Raw genomic sequence first — 20,836 nt, 5'->3', positions numbered from 1 at the left:
ATTGTACTGTAAGTTTTCCATGTTTCTATTAATTCAATAATCTGTCATGAATGTTCTCCGTAACTCTGCCTCCATTGTCCTGTTGTGTGATGAATTCCACAAAGATTCAATTTTCTCTGAGTAAAGAAATTCCTTCTCATCTCTGTCTGAAAAGCCAATCATTTTCAGATTGTCTCCTGGTTCTAAACAGCCCACTGCAGTGAAAAAAAAATCAAAGCCACATCCATCATGTTACACCCTTCAAATCTGCACATTTTAATGAAGTCGCCTTTCATTCTTTTAAACATGTGCGCAAGCGCCTCATGCACATAATCTCTCCTCACAGGACAAACCTGCCAACCCAAAAATCAATCTTTGCTGCAATTCCTGAATTGCTAGCATAAACTTCCTGAAAAAGGGAGACCAAATTGTCACAGTTTCCAGATGTCATCTCACTAGGGCTCCATATAAATGCAGATCTCAAATCTTCTAGTAATAAAAGCCAGTGTACTGTCTGCTTACTGACCATGCATATTAATTTGCAATGATTCGACTACTAAGACTCTCAGATCTATCAGAATAGTAAGACTATTGAATCTCTTTTAATAGAAATTACTCTACATGCTTGAAATGTTAAATATTTGCAGTAGTTTTTTTATTATTGTTTCAAGATGAATTTCATACTACAAAATTTTACAAAAGGAGGCATGGCAAAAATTATTGGGAACTTGGAACAGATGTCTAAGTAACATAATAAATGCACGTTATCTAAAAAGAAAGCCAAAACCAATACTAACATGCATAAAAGAACATTTAAACATGGACAGAATGATAGTCCTCAGCTATACTACAGTTATTACACAGTACTTTATTAATGTAGTATACTATAATAGCAATATTTATAGGCATCCGTTAGTCTCGAGAGACCATGTATTTGACCATGCAGGCCTGGGCAGGGTTGTATGGGAGACCGGCAGTTGCCCATGCTGCAAGTCACCCCTCTCCATGCCACCGATGTTGTCCAAGGGAAGGGCAAGGGCTGATACAGGCACCAGTGTCGTCGCAGAGCAATGTGTGGTTCAGTGCCTTGCACAAGGACACAACACACTGCCTTAGCTGAGGCTCGAACTAGCGACCTTCAGATCACTAGACCAACACCTTAACCCACCTGGCCACACGCCAACATAATAGCAATAGTACCAACTAAAACTTAAACTTACCTTATACATTTTTAGCAATTCTGCCTCCCCGGTCAGGTCAATGCCTTCCTGGCTGCATGGGAAATTTAATGGTAAATTCAAGTGATTTGTACATAAAGAGAAATGGAATTTACATTGCCATTCACTTTAGTAGATCAAAGAACTCATGCGACATTCACAAGCAAAGTGTTCAAAAAGTAAACTGAAAGAAAAATATGCAAAGTGCAAAGATGAAAGTAGGCACAGCAAGTCACTAACCATGCACATAATCTCATTCCCTTCTGGATTAAATATTAAACATCAAAAGGAAACATGGTGTGATATGTAAGATTTTTTATGCAATTAGTTTGAATTTTATTTGTCTTCATTAGTGACACCACTTTTTCTGAAATCAATAATACTTGCATTTTCTTTTAATATCATCCCTTTTTCAGGCTGGTTATGAAATGAATAGCAATTATATTCTTAATCCAACTCCAAATTATAATAATTCACATTAAAATATCACTTTAATAAATGCTAATTTTCCCAATTTCACAGAATCGAAGAAACTTCCTGCTTTGAACCTTATTCAGTAGACAATGCAGGAGATTTTCTTTGTTGACAAAGGACAAAAAAGGCACATTAGACCAATAACTTCTGTCCACTGAAAGAAAAGTTCCAGGAAGGACACCATTATTCACTGATAAACAGATAAATGCTGAGCAAAACCAAATGCACTGCCATTTGTAGAAATAACAAAGTTACCAAACTCTCAAAGGGTGCATTATTGCAAACTTCTCACCGATCATGTGGGAAAACTTGTGGGAAAAGGAGAGAAGAGATGGAAAAAAGAAGGAAATGCTCACTGTATTGGAACATGCACTGGTGCAAATAGGGATCTTTTTCAGGCATCATGATTCAGCTATATGAAGCAATGTAGAGACCTGCTCTCCATTGCAACCATCTCATGCCGTACCTAACCGTGAAGTATTTCAAACGATCACTGATAGCATAAAAAGGAAAAGGGTTCCACTTCCCAGCACTATCATAAAAAAAGAACGTGTCAGAAAATAGCAAGGATTATGTTGAACGCTGGCTTTGACAGGTACCAATAGTCATGGAGGAATCATAAATCCTATAATAACTGCATCAAAAGGTCATACAATATTTATATCCCTTCTCAGTTCAATGATTTACCCTGCTTTTCCCCCCACACAAAATATTAGCCTCTTGATCTGAATGACAAATTTGAAAATAAGATTTTACCAACAGCTTTTGATGCAGGAAGATTCCATTCAGCATAACTATAAATAATGGTTAATATTGGTATCCTGGTTTAAAGTAAAAATGCAACATTGCTGCCTCTTTTTCCTGCTTTGTACAGGCAGCCCCCGGGTAGGTACGAGTTCCGTTCCTGAGTCCGTCTTTAAGTCACATTTGTACGTAAGCCAGAACAAGTACATCCGGTATTATTTAGCATCTCTTAGTCAAACGTTTGTCTTAGTATATAGTATTTATTTTACCTTTCTATGCATATAAAACACTTAAGAAATGTATGTATTCCAATAATTAAACCACTGCGTTGCTTAGTAATAATAGTAGCTTTCATCAGGACAGGGCCTTTCACATGCTCCATTATTCTCTCTTTATCCGTTATCCTTTAAAATTGTTCTGATCGTTGACTGACTGTAGCCTAACGCTTTTCCAATGACCAATGGCGTTTCACCTCTTTCCAAACGCTTTATTATTTCCACTTTATTTTCAATCGCAATCGCTTCCTGTCAATGGAATAGAAACACTGCGGGCAGCGGGTCCTGAGCTCTACCGGCTCCCGAGATCTGCTGGGTCCTAAGGACCACCGCACTGAGACAGGCTAAAAGGGACAAGTGGGGGCTGTGCTGGGTTTGGGTATTTGATCCTCCACAATATTCCGCGTGGGAATTTAAACTGGAGGTGGCAGTGTTTTTTTTAAACGAGGTGTAGTTGCGAACTTGACATCAACCTGGCACGGGGGCAGTCTGTCACTGGATCGAACTCGGGAACCTCTGTTCTCCAGCCTGGCACTGATCTCACGATCTCACTGCGCCACCAGCCGACTGGTATGGGGGGGGGGGGGGGGGTGGTCAGGGAGAATCGTACTAAGAAAAATTTTAGCCAAATACAAAGTTAACACTCACAGTGTCAAGTGCAACAACTTAAAATGGTGGACAGCGTCGCGATCTGATTTAAAATGGCGGACAGCGTTCTCCTTCCTCGGTTCGTAAGTACGAGTTCTCCGTAAGTCAGACGTTCGTAACTCAGGGACTACCTGTATGTCCTTTCGTCAAGTTCTATTGTCTTCATATCCACGAACTGAAGATGCCGTAATTATCCACAAATATCGATCCTCTGATATACTCACCTACATAAAAGATCTAAATTGCCTAGAGTGCCAAGCTTTATCTCAGTGCCAAGCTAAATCAGCTTCTTTCAAGACAAAGGGCTTATTCCAATACGCTACAATTCCACAGATTAGAACACAAAATATAAAAAGCAGCCAGCCGAAGGTGTTACTCTTTGCAAGTATTTTCAACGCTATCCTCTTAGGTGGATGAAACATAGAAAACCTACAGCACAATACAGGCCCTTCAGCCCACAAAGCTGTGTCCAATATGTCCCTACCTTAAAACTACCTACGATTTACCCATAAGCTCCATGTAGCCATTCAGAAGTCTCTTAAAAGACCATATCGTTTCGGCCTCCAACACCGCTGCCAGCAACCCATTCCACACACTCACCACTCTCTATGTAAAAAACTTACCCCTGACATCTCCTCTGTACCTACTTCCAAGCACCTTAAAACTATGCCCTCTCATGCTAGCCATTTCAGCCCTGGGAAAAGCCTCTGACTATCCACACGATCAATGCCTCTCATTATCTTGAACACTTATATCAGGTCACCTCTCATCCCCAGTTGCTCCAAGGAGAAAAGACCGAGTTCACTCAACCTATTCTCAGAAGGCATGCTCCCCAATCTAGGCAACATCCTTGTAAATTTCCTCTGCACCCTTTCTATGATTTCCATGTCCTTCCTGTAGTGAGGCAACCAGAATTGCACACAGTACTCCAAGTGGAGTCTGACCAGGGTCTTATATAGCTGTAGCATTACCTCTTGGCTCTTAAACTCAGTCCCAAAATTGATGAAGGCTAATGCACCGTATGCTTTCTTAGCCACAGAGTCAACCTGCATAGCAGCTTTGAGTGTCCTGTGGACTCGGACCCCCAAGATCCCTCTGATCCTCCACACTATCCACAACACCTCCAACCTTGGTGTCATTAGCAAATTTACTAATCCATCCCTCCACTTCCTCATCCAGGTCATTTATAAAAATCACAAAGAGTAGGAGTCCCAGAACAGATCCCTGAGGCACTCCACTGGCGACCGACATCCATGCAGAATATAACCCATCTACAAACACTCTTTGCCTTCTGTGGGCAAGCCAGTTCTGGATCTACAAAGCAATGTCCCCTTGGATCCCATGCCTCCTTACTTTGTCAGTAAGCCTTGCATGGGGTACCTTATCAAATGCCTTGCTGAAATCCATATACACTATATTTACTGCTCTTTTCTCATCAATGTGTTTAGTCACATCCTCAAAAAATTCAATCCAGCTTGTAAGGCACGACCTGCCTTTGACAAAGCCATGCTGACTATTCCTAATCATATTATGCCTCTCCAAAAGTTCATACATCCTGCCTCTCAGGATCTTCTCCATCAACTTACTAACCAGTAAAGTAAGACTCACTAATTTCCTGGACTATCTCTACTCCCTTTCTTGAATAAGAGAACATCCGCAACCCTCCAATCCTCCGGAACCTCCCCTGTCCTCATTGATGATGCAAAAATCATTGCTAAAGGCTCAGCAATCTCCTACCTTGCTTCCCACAGTATCCTGGGGTACATCCTGTCCGGTCCCAGTGACTTATCCAACTTGATGCTTTCCAAAAGCTCCAGCACATCCTCTTCCTTAATATCTACATGCTCAAGCTTTTCAGTCCGCTGCAAATCATCCCTACAATCACCTAGATCCTTTTCCGTAGTGAATACTAAAGCAAAGTATTCATTAAGTATCTCTGCTATTTCCTCCAGTCCCATACATACTTTTCCACTGTCACACTTGATTGGTTGGTCCTATTGTCTCATGTCTTGTCCTCTTACTCTTCATGTACTTGTAGAATGCCTTGGTGTTTTCCTTAATCCTATCCGCCAAGGCCTTCTCATGGCCACTTCTGGGTCTCCTAATTTCATTCTTAAGCTCCTTCCTGCTAGCCTCACAATCTTCTAGATTCCTATCATTACCTAGTTTTTTTTTTAAACTTTTCGAAGCTCTTCTTTTCTTCTTGACTAGATTTACAACAGCCTTTGGATACCACAGATCTTGTACCCTACCATCCTTTCCATGTCCCGTTGGAACGTACCTGCTCGGAACCCCATGCAAACCCCGAACCTCTGCCACATTTCTTTTTTTTTGTTTTTTTTTATTGAAGTTCATCATCAAACAAACATTTCCATAAGATGTATTTCAGACATTGTACATATATATCACAAATCTCCACAAAGTATTTATCTGAGGTACACATTTATAGAAAAGAGTGGAAAGAAAAAAACAAGCAAAATGTAAGAACTATGTACAAGTAGGGAGTGATTTTTTTTTTTTACAACAGATTCATTGATTTGTGAGAATAAAATCAGGCCTATGAGGCATTATGTAGTTAAACCATTTTTCCCAGTGTGAATCAAATTGTTCCAAATTGGATAAAATTCTCTTACGTTTGATTGGATTTAATAGCCCATTGACATTAAAAGAAATGAATTTTACCTTGTCCTTAGCCATCTGTATTTTTCTGTCAATGTATCATTGAAATTAGAATAAAACTTAATTGATTTACTCTCTGAACAAATAAGAACCAAGAAACGCAAATAATAACAAAAATGGCAACGAACGTGTGATTCCAAGGCTGAGGTCTCTAGTAGATGACCCTGTGTTGAGCTAGAGGAAATGTCTAGCTGCGGGGGATAACCCCTCCTACTTGTGAGTTGAGGGCCCCCACTGCAGTATTCATAAAGGTCAGTGAACAAATCCATTACACAGAAAAGATTTCCCTGTGTACTATATATATATATATATATATATAGACACACACACACATATTACATATATATATATATATATTCTCATTTTGGTGGGGAAAAAGGAGTAAGTGAACGAATAAAGAATAACAACTAAGTAATGTAAAATCCACATTATAGTAAGTATTTCTCGAGATAGGTATATCTCCGTGTACTTTTGCTTCCGTTTAGCTTCTCAACAATTTTAAAGTTAGCCAAACCTTATGGCTCTTCTGAAGGGGGTGAGGACTGTCTTTGGGGAAACTCCCAGTCTCTTCTTGATATATTTCTCTTGGCCTCCTCCCATCTCCTGCCTTCTCCATTCTCGCACTATTTCCCAAGCGGAGCGGGATAATTCCTCAGTCAGGCTTTCCCTCATTTTGGTCATGCTGACGGACAACCCTCTGGCCTTCATGTCTGTAGTCACCTCTTCCACTGTCTGGTACAACCGCGTCCCATTGTCATAAAACACTCGAAGTTTAGCAGGGTATGGAGTTTGAAATCTAATCTTTTTTTTGCTTTAGTACTTGCTTTACTTCAGAGTATTCTTTGCATTTCTGCAGGACTTCGGGGGTGTAATCTTGGTCGAAATATATTAATTCTTTGTTGAAAAACACTCTCTTCTTACCCCAGGCCCTTCGTAGAATCTCTGCCTTGGTGCTGTACCGAAGGATTTTAATTATTATTGAGCATGGCTTTCTATCCTGGGTAGGTTTCGGGACTAAAGCGCGGTGGGGCTCTTTCGACTTCCAGCTTCATAGCCGAGGGAAGATCCAACACGTCCCGCGGTAACTTTCCGACAAACTCCGTCATAGACGAGCCCTCCGCTCCTTCAGGAACGTTGTCGATTCTGATATTTTTCTGCCGTGATCTTCCCTCCAGGTCAAGCAGTTTACCTTCTTGGTGATGTAATATTTTTATTGTCTTACTCAGTATCCGTTTCACGTTTTGAACGCGATCTTCCACCTTCTCAATTCGAGTCTCTGCCACCGCTATTTTTTGATTGACACTGGTGAGCTCTGACTTAATATCACGGAGCTGCTACTTTATTTCTTTCTGGAACTCCATTATTTCTTTCAGGATTTCGAAGATATTCACCGCTTTGCCTGAACGAGGCCCAGTGTCCGCCTCGCTAGCACGTGGTCGGGTAGGAGAGCCGCTCGCTGCACTCCTCTCGACCGCAGGCTCCGCAGTGTCGCTTTTTTTATTTCCATTCCTTTTCCCCATTCTTGCCCCTCTTTTCAGTTCAAATATTTTTCGAAAAATATTATATTTGATGGGATAACTGGGCTTAATACACATTTTTCCAGAGGAGCTAGCGTTACCAGAACCCCATTTGCCACATTTCTTCCATACATTTCCCTGAGAACATGCATTTCCAATTTATGCTTCCAAGTTCCTGCCTGATAGCCTCATATTTCCCCTTACTCCAATTAAACGTTTCCCTAACTTGTCTGTTCCTATCCCTCTCCAATGCTATGATAAAGGAGATAGAATTATGATCACTATCTCCAAAATGCTCTCCCACTGAGAGACCTGACACCTGACCAGGTTCATTTCCCAATACCAGATCAAGTACAGCTTCTCTTTTTGTAGGCTTATCTACATATTGTGTCAAGAAATCTTCCTGAACCCACCTAACAAACTCCACCCCATCTAACACCCTCACTCTAGGGAGATGCCAATCAATACTTGGGAGATTAAAATCTCCCATCACAACAACCCTGTTATTATTACTCCTTTTCAGATTCAGGATGGAAAGAAACTTGGAAATGTTTAAACGATAGTAGGGACAATTTTCCTCAACAATCATCCTTCAAGCTAATTTTTTAAAATATTTTAACTTATGATATAGGAGGCCATTTATCCCCTCAAGCCAATGTCCATCAGCATTCCCCACTTATACCGTGTAATCTATTCCTATTACCTCTCCCCAATTCTTCTTTCACCTACCTATCGGGGGTCCTTGGAATGTGAAAGGAAAGTATTGCACTCTGGTGAAACCCAAGCACTCACAGGGAGAAGCTACAAGTTCTACACATGCAACAGAGGTCAAGGTCAGACCCAGGTCATTGAATTTCATTTGTTATCACAATACAGTTAGCGAACAAGGTGACTGCCATATTTGATTATACAAATCTTTCATGATCACTTTTAAATGGCCATAATCTTGTTTGGTAATACTCTGTGATCATGAAAGACATTAAATGCCAGTACTTTTTCCCCCTTTATGTAAATAAAGGTTTATTTTTGTGTGGACCTCCAGACCTATTCAACAATTATGTCCCTATAGACCAACCGTATGAACAAAGCCAGTTTCACTGTAACAGCTGAGGTCACACGGCAACACGAACAAGGGTCATAAGAATCAAACACACCGATAGATAGAACCATCTCTCAGCACTTCTGCATCAGAGAAATGAGCATTACCAACATTAAATATAGTTTAGACCGACTGAAGGATAACAAGTGACTTCATGTCAATAAAATGACCAAGCCAGCATATTCAAGCAGTTTTAACTGATTGATCCCTCAGATGAGAAGCTGGAGACAAATGGAAATAGTGCAAATACCTTATAGTGAGCCATCATCTAAAATTTCAAAGAAATTCACCAGTCCTTCAATTATTAATATCGGTTATATTCGATCTACAATAGTTATATGGCTCTTCAACATAGCATGAATTAACACACAATGAAATGTCAAGGTCTTTGGCAAAGCTTGTAACACAGTCAAAGCAAATGAAGTAGAGAAGCTTCTGGTGGTTACTTTCCTCAGCCTAGGAGAACACAAAAGACAATGTAAAAATCTAAAATTGAGTCAAATCCATAAACTGTATACCATTCACACTTTTGGTCACTGCTCCAGTCCATTGAAGATTGACATTCAATTACTTTTGTGAAGATGAGACCCTAAAAATGAATCAGCCAAGACTGCAAAGACACTGTCTCTGAAAATCAATGACGGGATCACTTTGCTCAACAGACTGCTATCCTGTATAAGTAGGCACCATTCCATACTGCCCTCTGGAGGCTTTGTGGGCAAGAGTCAAAAGAATTACATGTACATTTTCTTCAGGCTTATAATGAAAACAAATCTTGACTTAAGTACATTGAATATATCTGTACCACTCTGCATATAAAGGTCTGTGACTGGATAAATGGAATGAAAGACAATATTTCCGAATTCAAGTATTCTTTTTTAAAATCATCTCCAAAATTGTCACTCCTGGTAACAATTTGAAAAACAAACACCTGGTTACTTAACTTGACAAGTCTCATTTTGAACTCATACTTTCAGTTGTCAAGATGTTGATTATGGAAACATGTTAATATACAAATATAGTCATTTTCCAATACTGAATATTTGTTCCCCTGCTGGTAATACACTGTTACTAGAATTAAACAGTAACGCACTGTGAGCAAAAAATGAAAAGAGGAAGAGTAAATTTACAAAAGTAGTGCGTATAATATTTTTCTCCAATGTGCACTGAAGATTTGTATCTACATGCAATGAGCTTTCCACTACCATGACATGGAATGGTTTACACAGCATGTAATCTGAGGTTAACAGAATAAGGAAGTACGAGGGCCTGTGGTAGGGGGTGTGGAGGTTGGAATCATCTACAACAATGGTTGAATTTTCTAAAAATATATACTGCATTTGAGGGATTCTTGCTTGTTGGCAATTTCATATTTAAATAATATTGTTCCAATATACATTTCTGCATATTACACAGAATAAATAGATGAAACACACTCAGGTCAAACCACAGAATTGTTTCAGAAACAATGAGATTCTGGTGTTGATTCATTTCACTGTAATTCCGCTATTCTAAACAGTGTTCAATACGTCACATCATTCCATTCAAATAAAGATATCCCACGGTGTTGTTTGGATTACAAGTATGCTTGGCATCAATACTTAACCGCACATTAACCTGAGACCTTTTAACAAATTACCATCAAGTGAAACACATTTTTAAACTCCATTTACTCTGAAACACATTCAAGAAATCAGGGTAAGATTTTAGACCAAAATACACAGTAGTCAGATTGAAATAATGGGCAAGACACAGATGTTTAAAGAAGCCATATTAGTAACAAGTTATACAAAAAAACTATTGGCCTAAACTATTTTATTAATCCTAATAAAAAATTGTATTTTTTTTTTCCATTAAGATGTTAGTAAGGAACAAAGCTGTTGTTTGATTCTGAATTAATATCAATATGTCTCCCACTGTGGATTATAATTCGGATTACCTGTTCTTCCTCTACTTTGTTTCACACTCACAAACATGTTGAATGCTCTATAGTTTAAAGAATTGGAATTGGTTTTATTACTGTTGTGTGTACTGAGATACAATGAAAAGCTTGCCTTGCATACTGTTCATACAGATCAGTTCATTGCATAGGGCATTGAAGTAAAACAAGGTAAAACAATGAAAGTGCAGAATAAAGTTGAAGAGAAACTGCAGTGCAGCGAAACAAAAAAGTGTAAGATCATAAAGAGATAGATTGTTCAGAGTCTAGATTATTAAGAGTCTATTTCATCGTGCCATGCCCTGCCTCTCAAAGCACCTCATCATAGTTTTATCTGCCTTTTGGAGAACGACACAAACACTGGGTTAAGAAAAAAGAAAAATGCTGGAAACACTCAGAAAGTCAGGTAGCATCAATACAAAGGGTTACAGAGTCAATATCTTACAGGGAAAGAAAAAAAACATAATAGTTTTAGGTTGACAAGAGGGCAGGGGAGAAACAGATAAAAAATAGAAATAACTCTGAAAAGGTAAAATTAGAGTTGGGATAAACTATAAAGACCATAGTTAACAGGTTAATCACGGCATAGCAAGAGAGAGTAAAAAGCACTAAGATGACAGCAGTACAGGCAAACATGAAAAAGTGTAAAATGCAGATGGTGGAACATGCCCTGCAGATCAGACTGTGCTAACGAAGAAAGAACAGTTGAGCCAATACCACTGTATATTTTGTAAACTTACAGCAGAAGTTGCCAGTTCTGGTAAAGAGAGGGAGAGCAGGTCACCTGAAGTTGCAGAATTTGATGGGAGTCCAGAAGGCTGCAATGTGCTAAGACTGAAGATGAGGTGTCATTCCTCAAACCTATGCTGAGACTATACTAACAGTGTAGGAGGTCACAAATAGGTCAAAGTTGGAGAGGGATGGAAAATTAAACTTGGAAGTAGAGCAATCAATAGAATTGTTGAGTTACCCCAGAAGATGTCAAGTGATCACCAAAGTTGCATCTGATTCCTCCAAAGAAGAGGACGCCACATTACGAACAATGAATATGCACTAGATTGGAGGAAGTACAACAAATTAAGTCTATGTCCACAGTAGACCAGATAAATCTGTAACCGAAGCTTTTTCTCTTCGTTTTGACCCTCCATCCACACTAAAACAGCATTTTCCTCCCCCAAAAACGGAGCTTTTCTAAAACGCCCTCCAGAGTGTATAATTTTGAAAACGCCAGATTTGCCAGAGCAGTGTGGACGGGTAACCGGAGAAATCTAAAAGTGCTGTCATGATGTGCAGGAACAGATGGTGACGGCAGCGCGCCATTTCATTGTTTTCTTCAACGCAACCTAACAATTTCAGAACAGACGGCAACGAGACTGAAGCCAGAAGAGTTAGAAATGTACTCACCAAATACTTTGACCCATAATTTACTGAATAAATAGGTATACTCGCTTTGCCGTTTTGTCCTTGCTCGTATGAAGGTGGTTTACCTATTTATGCAAGTACTTCTCTGACAATAGATGTGTAACAGCCTAATGTAACATTGTATGGAAATACAATTTTACACATTTAACAAGGGGCCTTATTAATGCAACAGAGTTAGTCAGTTTTTCAATGTTCGTCGTCAGCTGGGTCATACTGTCTGTGAACTCCCTGTCGGTTGCCTCCATATGCTCAGTATTTTTTTTTAAAGTTTTAAATCCTCATGTACGAGAGCCAACGACTAAGTTTTTCTAGTCTGTAACTGAACAAACGTGCACCAAGTCTTTCACGGCAAGATTTGACACCAAACATGTCGCTTGTTTTCAATAGATGTGTCCTGCACATGCGCAGGAGGAGATTTGCTGAAATATCCATTTTAATGTGGACAGTATTATTTTCAAAAACGCTTGCTGTGGATGCCTATCATTTTTACGCAAAACCGGCGTTTTCAAAATTATCTGGTCCAGTGTGGACGTAGCCTAAGTTGAAGGAATTGTTCAATAGGAGATTGGGTTCAGCCAGGCAAATGGCTGTGTTAGTGAAACTAAATAGTTAGGCCTCTCTTCAACAAACAGAGCTGTCAGACTATCCCAGTGTGGGATGGAAGTGAAGGGGGATATATAATTAGGAAGTAATTAACCTGGAGAAAATGAATGGAATCAAGATAGGAAGAAAAGTTCAAAGATAAGCAGAAATAATGGGTTTTCCTGCCCAGTCCTGCCTGTAATCTTGAGAAAGTGAGACAATGTAGATTCTGCAGTGTTGGCCACAAGGCTAGAAGCCTGAAGGAACTAGTTGGGAGATGATGGCCTGTCGTTTACTGAGATCTTCCATTTGCTCTCAGTGAGACAGAGGTAATTCACTTTCCCTGTCTATATTAAATTGTCCATTTTCATTGCAAGTCATCCATCTTTCACATTCACTCCAATAGCACAGCTTGATTCATGATCAGCATGCTCTATAGCCCTGCATCTCACAACTTTTTTCTATACCCGTGTCTTCCTATTCTCTAAATGACCTCTTTTCACAGCTTCTGTTGCTTCTCCCGCCTTGACTAACTGTCCTAATTAGTCAATTTGATGATCCACGCATGATCTATGGCAACTTTGGCCTCACCTTTGAGATATTCCCCGTTATTTGATCCAACCCTCCACTACCAACATTTTCACTCTTTCCCGATTCTGATGAAGGGTCTTCGATATGAAATGCAAACTCTGTTCCTCTTTCTATAAATCTTGCCTGATCTGTTGAGTGTTTCCAGCATTTTCTGTTTTTATTTCATGCCTACAGAATCAGGGGAACTTTGACTTTCATGAGTTTGTGATTGTTTTGATATATACTGCAGGAAAAATAGCGACAGAAGTTCTCTGTTTAAACCTTGAGTCTCACTACATTTACCTTGATTAAGGTAAAGGCATTATCTGGTGTATAGTGCCCCATATGATTAGCTAGTAATTAAACAGGATGAGCTAGTGACACCTATCTTGCACATAAACTAAAAATTGAACCACATGGAGAAAACAATTTTTATAGAAAAATGTACTTTTAGCAATTATATTTCGGGTCTTAATCACTGTTTAACATTATTTTCTTGTAAACAAATCTTTAGTTTTATCAAGCATCCATTTATAATTTAAAGCAAAAGCTCACTGAGCTTCAAGGAAAATCCCCGCATTACCTTACAGTTTTCAGTCCCAGAAAAGACTCTCATATAGCTACATTTATTTTTATACAGCTAATCATACAAATACTGAGAGCAACTGAGGTATTTCTTTCCTGTGTTGGATGTATGCATTCCCATGATGTAAGCAGTAATTTGTTTCAATGGGAAACCACAGAAAATGGGGCTTAAGGTTCTCTAGTTGTTGTAAGTAAAAGCAATTAGTAAATACTTGAAATTTTAAGATTGCTGTTTGAATAAAAGCAGTATTAGCTGGAAAAATGTACTTACCAAACCGACTGGTTAATCACAGTGCAGCCATAAATCCAGTTATTGGATTCCTATCAATTGAAGAAGTAAAATTCATTTGAGATTGTTTCAAACTATTAAAATATAACCAAGTTCTACATACACGTGTTAAGTAATAACCTACTTACACTCAGTGGCTACTTTATTAAGTATACTTGCTTGTTAACATCCGCCAGATGATGCTGAGGATGTTCTATGAGTCTGTGGTGGCCAGTGCTATCATGTTTGCCGTTGTGTGCTGGGGCAGCAGACTGAGGGCAGCAGACACCAACAGAATCAACAAACTCATTCGTAAGGCCAGTGATGTGGTGGGGGTGGAACTGGACTCTCTGATGGTGGTGTCTGAAAGGAGGATGCTGTCCAAGTTGCATGCCATCTTGGACAATAACTCCCATCCACTCCATAATGTACTGGTTAGGCACAGGAGTACATTCAGCCAGAGACTCATTTCACCGAGATGTAACACTGAGCTTCACAGGAAGTCATTCCTACCTGTGGCAATCAAACTTTACAACTCCTCCCTTGGAGTGTCAGACACCCTGAGCCAATAGGCTGGTCCTGGACTTATTTCCACTTGGCATGATTAACTTATTATTATTTAATTATTTATGGTTTTATATTGCTATATTTCTTCACTATTCTTGGTTGGTGCGACTGTAACGAAACCCAATTTCCCTCGGGATCAATAAAGTATGTCTGTCTGTCTGTCTAATGCAAATATCTAACCAGATGATCGTGTGGCATTAACTTAATGCATAAAAGCATGCAGACATGGTTAAGTTATTGTTCAAACCAAACATGAGAATGAGGAAGAAACGTGATCTAAGTGACTATGGCAGTGGAATGATTGTTGGTGCCAGATGGGGCAGTTGGAGCATCTCAAAAAACTACCTCCTGGGATTTTCGTGCACAACAGTCTCTAGAGTTTATAGAGAATGATGCAAAAAGGTCAGAGGGGAATGGCCAGACTGCTTCAAGCTGACAGGAATGTGACAATAACTCAAATAATCACACATTACAACAATGATGTGCAGAACAGCATCTCTGAATGCACAACACATTGAACTTTCAGCTGGATGAGCTACGACAGCAGGAGATCAGACCAGGCTCCACTCCTGTACCTAACAAAGTGACAACTGAATACATGTATTCAATGTAGAGGACTTTAAATTTTTATTTTTTTTTTTTTACACCTGATCCTAATACACCTAATACCTAATCCTACTGACTTCTCTCATTTGTGATATACGGCACATCTTTTGCTTTATAAATTAAGAGAAAATATTGCTGAAAGGGTATGCCTTTTTCTCACTGTTTCTTGAAGGCACACACTTGGTGATTCAGGAACAGCTTCTTTCCCTCCGCCATCCAATTCCTAAATGGACATTGAATCTTTGGACACTACCTCATTCTTTTTTTAATATACAGTATTTCTGTTTTAGCACATTTTTTAAAAAATCTATTCAATATATGTACTTGATTCACTTTATTTTTTTTCTCTCTCTGCTAGATTATGTATTGCATTGAACTGCTGCTGCAAGTTAACAAATTTCATATCACATGCCGGTGATAATAAACCTGATTCAGACTAATGACAGAGAAAGACATTAGTGAAAGTTGCAAAGTATTTCAATACTTTGATCAAACAGAAGGCAAACTTACCAGATTGGTGGTTCGACAATATAAATTACTGAAAGATTCCTCCTCGTTTGGAAGTGGTAAAATAAAATATGAAGCTTTGGGTGACCGGGCTGAAAACTGAAACATATTTTGATACATATCATTTCAAACTCTAATTTTCTTCAGGATATGTTAAACTAGCTTTAAAAATACAACACCTATTACCTCCGGAGAGTTGTAAGTCCATTTGTATGTTTTAATTTCATGCCATGTTGTACCTGAACCTAAAGTAAAGGCACATATTAAATACAATTTACAATTGGCCATTTCACTAATTTGAAAGAACACATCATTTCAAACCTGAGAAAGAGACAGAAGGCTCGAGATCATCTTCAAAATCTTTTGCTGAATAGCTGACAAAGTGATGATGAAGGACTGGCATTCTCTTCTGTAGATCCATCGTTATCTTAAAAAACAAATATTACTGGCACATAAGGACATAAGAACATAAGAGATAGGAGCAGGAGTAGGCCAATCAGCCCCTCAAGCCTGCTCCGCCATTCAACAAGATCATGGCTGATCCAATCTTAACTCTAGTTTTCACCGAATCCCACAAGGCAACAGTGCCAACCAACAGGGCACCATGCCGCCCATTTTATTTTATTATTCATCCCGCCCAAACCCATGTGATCACCCAGGGAAAAAAACCGAGTTGCCAATTGAGGAGAAAAAATCTGGAAAATTCCTCTCCGACCCATCCAGGCTATCGAAAACTGGTCCAGGAGATCACATGGAGATCACAATCATTTTAAAATGCAAATATCAACAATTAACAGTTTTATGACTGCACAGATCTAAAATAATCCAGCATAACTTCATTACCATTAAGTCCACGGCCAAAAAGCAAAGTTAAAATTCATCAGATACAAAAGTAATATAAAAAAGCTGTTACAACAACATTATTCACTTTAGTAAGTACCATTTTATGTGTAAAAAGTAACTCAAATGGCAACAAGTAACAGTCTTAAATTTCTTTGTATCAAGCACAATTGAGCTCCAGAAAGTAATTCCCAAGTGACTGATTTATCTCTACTCTAAATGCTATAACTGCATTGCAAATCTTTATATTGCTTACTGGGTGGTGAGACGGTGGTATTAATTGTATTCATTTTTAAATGTTACACACTAACATTAGCTGAAATAATAACTGCTGAGGTACTGCTGGACAGTGCATTAAGCTGAAGCTTTGTCTGCCACAGGGTCTATTAAATCAGGAGATTCAACATGACAATATTAGAGAAGTAGAGAATGCTTTGCATGTTACACTCTGCGCCTTAGAGAAAGCTATCAAAACCTATCGCTCATCTTTATGCTGCAGGAACAGTACGCACTCTCACTTTTCCATGTTGAATTCCCCATGTCAACATAGCATCCCCAGATCAAGCACTTCCTCACATCAAGAGAGAAACTATAGGAAAATCCAGAAAATGCTAATGTTGAAGGACAAGTACTGCCATTGCCTCCTAACAAAATGCATCATATGACCAATCACCTTGATTGCACCTCCAGAGAGTGTAAATGTTGACCCTATGGATTAATTACAGAATCTATCTCACAAATGGAGCATTCAGTTATTAGCTTCATATGATACCCTTCATGCCACTGTGGTTAACCATCAATTTTTTTGGAACTTATTAACAAAATATACATTACAAATATTGAGTAAAACAAAGTGACGTACCTGATTAGTATGATGATCAACAAGATCAAAAAAAGCTCTAACTGTGGCCAGTACCAGCTCTTTACACCTGAAGATACAAAGAACAATGATTAGAACTCTAGTTAGCTTACGCAACATATCTGAAGTATAAAGCATGCAAAGAAGTATACCCGGAAAATTCAATTTACCTGAACTAAAAGATACAAAGAACAGACCAAAATTATCAATTTTTAAACTATTCAAATACTCATGCATGATTAGTCATCACTCATTTCCTATTACAGAACAGGATAAAAACTAATAAAATTTGATAAACCAAATCCAGTGAAGTAACTAATATTATATTATCAAGCATGATGGGACCATCAGGAATTGTAACATTATGGAAGCTTGTTGTGTTTCATATGGAAGCTTGTTGTGTTTCATATGGAAGCTTGTTGTGTTTCAAATTTCAAAGACAGAGCCTCAAGATTTGGGGGAGTAAATTTAGGATGGAGATGAGGAGGCACTGCTTTTCCCAGAGGGTGGTGAATCTGTGGAATTTTTTGCCCAGTGAAGCAGAGGAGGCTACCTCAGTAAATATATTTAATACAAGGTTGGATAGATTTTTGCATATTAGGGGAATTAAGGTTTATGGTAGGTAGGTGGAGAGGAGTCCATAGCCAGATGAGTCATGACCTTATTAAATGGTGGAACAGGCTCAATGGGCCAGATGGCCTACTCCTGCTCCTATTTCTTATGTTCTTATGTTTCTCCAACTTGACTCTATTATCTTAGTTACTTGAAAACATTTTGCCATCGCTTTTCTTTTTAAACAACAAAAAAGCCTTTTGCATCAATGTTTAAGATGGTGGCTAAAAAACTATGTGAACATGGAACTTCTGGCTAATTTTTCCTGATACTTACCAGACTATACAAAGGTGATCAGTTGAAAGCCATGCTCTTGGGACAGCTGATGTCTATGAAAAGAAATGTCACATTCAATCACTGAAGGCTTTATCAATCATATTTCTAGAGTTGCAGCATTTTACAACATTTCTTTGCATTTCCCCATGTGTCAAAAAAGATGCTGTCTTGGGAGAAAAGGTAAAACAATACCGTTCCACTTAGTAATCTTCTCAGAACTGTGAGCAAAAGGTTCAACGTACACAAGAACAAACTGTTGACAAACACCTTTTGACTCCTCAGATGGTGCTGGAATACTGATTCTTGCAGAGTGAAGTTTTGTTTTTGTGTGGAGAACTTGCAGACCTGAACACTAGGTAAGAATTGACACTCGAATAACACAGCACTAAAACTATTGACCATAAGGTCCCACCTTGCTTTGCTATAATACACTTCGGAGATAATTTTTCTCTCCCCATCTCATCTCCCCTCCCCTCCTTCAACTTTTATCCTGACCATAAAATAAAAACCATGGCCAAATTTTGCAGTCTAGCTGGCATTTCCATTGGGAACTTTTGGCATCTGACTGAAAAGGATTGTCATTAAATTATATTAATAAAGGAATCCACAGGTTATTGATGAGATTAGAGTTCCATTCCAGTCAGGCCCGAAGTGTGATACAGAACCCTAATGATATTGATGGACATTCCAATGCTTTACAGTAAAGCAGAGGATACTTGTATTTTCTTAAAAGATATATTTGTCTTTAAAACTAAAACCATCAACACAAGTGGTCTTAATGTTTTAGTTAACTTTACAGTGAATTTTATACTTTTTAATTCCTAATTTTATTTTTTAAACAGCTTTATCATGCTGCTGGATATCAGAGGCGTCTCAGTTTTGACTGTTGCCAAAGCTCCACCACCGGGTTTGCTTTCTGTCAAAGCCTACCAGAGAACTTCAGGAGCAGAGTGTAGTCAACATTCGGATCTCACCACACAACTGGAGGAAAAGGAGAGCTAGGAATATCATACCCAAATAAATGAGGGTATGCAGAACCGTGGGTAGCAATTCTGTGCAACAGGTCCCCTCAGCAAACTCAGGCCACACTTTGTGCCCACTGCCTGTTCCAACCTCAACTCATCAATTTGAAAAACTTAGATATTCGACCAAAGATGGATAAACAAATTAGTTTCGTAATATAAAATAATTCATGTAAATGTCATCCAGCTAACAAACTGTTTGGACTGGACCAAATAATCCTGTTTAGAGTAATAAGAAACTTGCTTTAAAAAAAAACTTTGAAAGAAGAGCTCTAAATTGGAAGTCATATATAGGACACAGGAGCAGAAGCTTACATAGGTTGTTCCAGCCAACTGTTGCCATCCGGGAAACGGTACCACAGCATGAAAGCCAGGACCAACAGGCTCTGGGACAGCTTCTTCCTCCGGGATATCAGACTGATAAACTCACACTGATACAATTGTACTTCTATGCTATATTGACTGCCCTGTTGTACATACTATTTATTACAAATTACTATAAATTGTACAATTAGTCAGAGACGTGACATAAAGCTTTTTACTCTTAGTGTATGTTAAGGATGCAAGTCAATTCAAATGTCATCATATCATTGCACAGGATATGGGAATTCTTGTACTCAAGTTGTCACTTCTTTTAAAGACAATCCCTGATGAACTTCATGACGTATTTCTATACATTAGCAGCATTCCAAAATTTGAAGGGGTTCATGCTTGAAAAAGAAATTCAATCCTCCTAATTTTCCTCAGTCCTGCTATACTTGTTAAAGTGTTTCTGCTGTTATGAATCTTCTCTTCAAAACAAAACTGACAAGTACTATTGTTGAAAATTGTGATCAGAAAAGTACAAAAAAATGACAAATACAATTTGTCATTACATATGATTATGATATTTATGCAATGTTGTTTACACATCAGTATGAAGATTATTGAGGCAAGACATTAAAAATAGGGAGCAAAGAATACCCTCAAATGAGTGGAGTGCCCATCAGTATCAAACAAAAGAGAAATACGTTACTCTGACTCAAGTTCTGCATCTTTCCTGTAATGCATCAATGTGGCATTGTTTGTGTACAATGGATCAGTTGAACCCACTCACAAGAAAACTATAAATGACACTAATATGAATATATTACAGCTACTAGAACAATAAGTTTAAAAAAGAACATTTACATTACCACGACATTTAGAGTATTGTTGTAAAGACCTAGGCTTGGAACAATGGTCAGCCCAGAGCGAACTTGATAATCTCGGAAACCGCCTCCCACTGAGAGAATGGTGATGTTACTCAAGTCTTTTTCATTGAGAATCCAGTGATTGTTCACAGTGCTGTAAAAGTCTACAAGAAAGCATAAGTTGGCTTAACTACATCTATTTAATGTAATTTGACATAACATATGCTCAATGAACTATGCTTTAAATATGATTTATTGAATATGAAGCAAGCTATTCTGCAGATGCCAAAGGCACTATATCATTAAAACATTGAGTAGCACACAAAATGCCGGAGGAACTCAGCAGGTTAGATAACATCTACGGAACAGATTAAAGA

At 38.6% G+C, this 20,836-nt stretch overlaps 1 protein-coding gene across 1 annotated transcript in view; it reads right to left on the bottom strand.

Moving 5' to 3' along the window:
- Window positions 1-20,836, bottom strand: part of pgap1 (post-GPI attachment to proteins inositol deacylase 1) — a 127,538-nt gene that overhangs the window by 84,696 nt on the left and 22,006 nt on the right. The window contains exons 5-12 of the mRNA XM_073046943.1: window positions 20,463-20,623; window positions 18,266-18,318; window positions 17,381-17,447; window positions 16,000-16,105; window positions 15,865-15,923; window positions 15,682-15,777; window positions 14,002-14,051; window positions 1,200-1,251 (exon numbers count right to left, since the gene is read on the bottom strand). Of these exons, the coding sequence (XP_072903044.1) occupies window positions 1,200-1,251; window positions 14,002-14,051; window positions 15,682-15,777; window positions 15,865-15,923; window positions 16,000-16,105; window positions 17,381-17,447; window positions 18,266-18,318; window positions 20,463-20,623 (644 nt within the window). The remainder of the gene's footprint in view (window positions 1-1,199; window positions 1,252-14,001; window positions 14,052-15,681; window positions 15,778-15,864; window positions 15,924-15,999; window positions 16,106-17,380; window positions 17,448-18,265; window positions 18,319-20,462; window positions 20,624-20,836) is intronic.

This window comes from Hemitrygon akajei, chromosome 5 (assembly GCF_048418815.1).
Source record: "Hemitrygon akajei chromosome 5, sHemAka1.3, whole genome shotgun sequence".
Lineage (NCBI taxonomy): Eukaryota > Metazoa > Chordata > Chondrichthyes > Myliobatiformes > Dasyatidae > Hemitrygon > Hemitrygon akajei.
The sequence above is the reverse complement of the archived record's forward strand: the minus strand, read 5'-3'. Positions and strand labels throughout refer to the sequence as shown.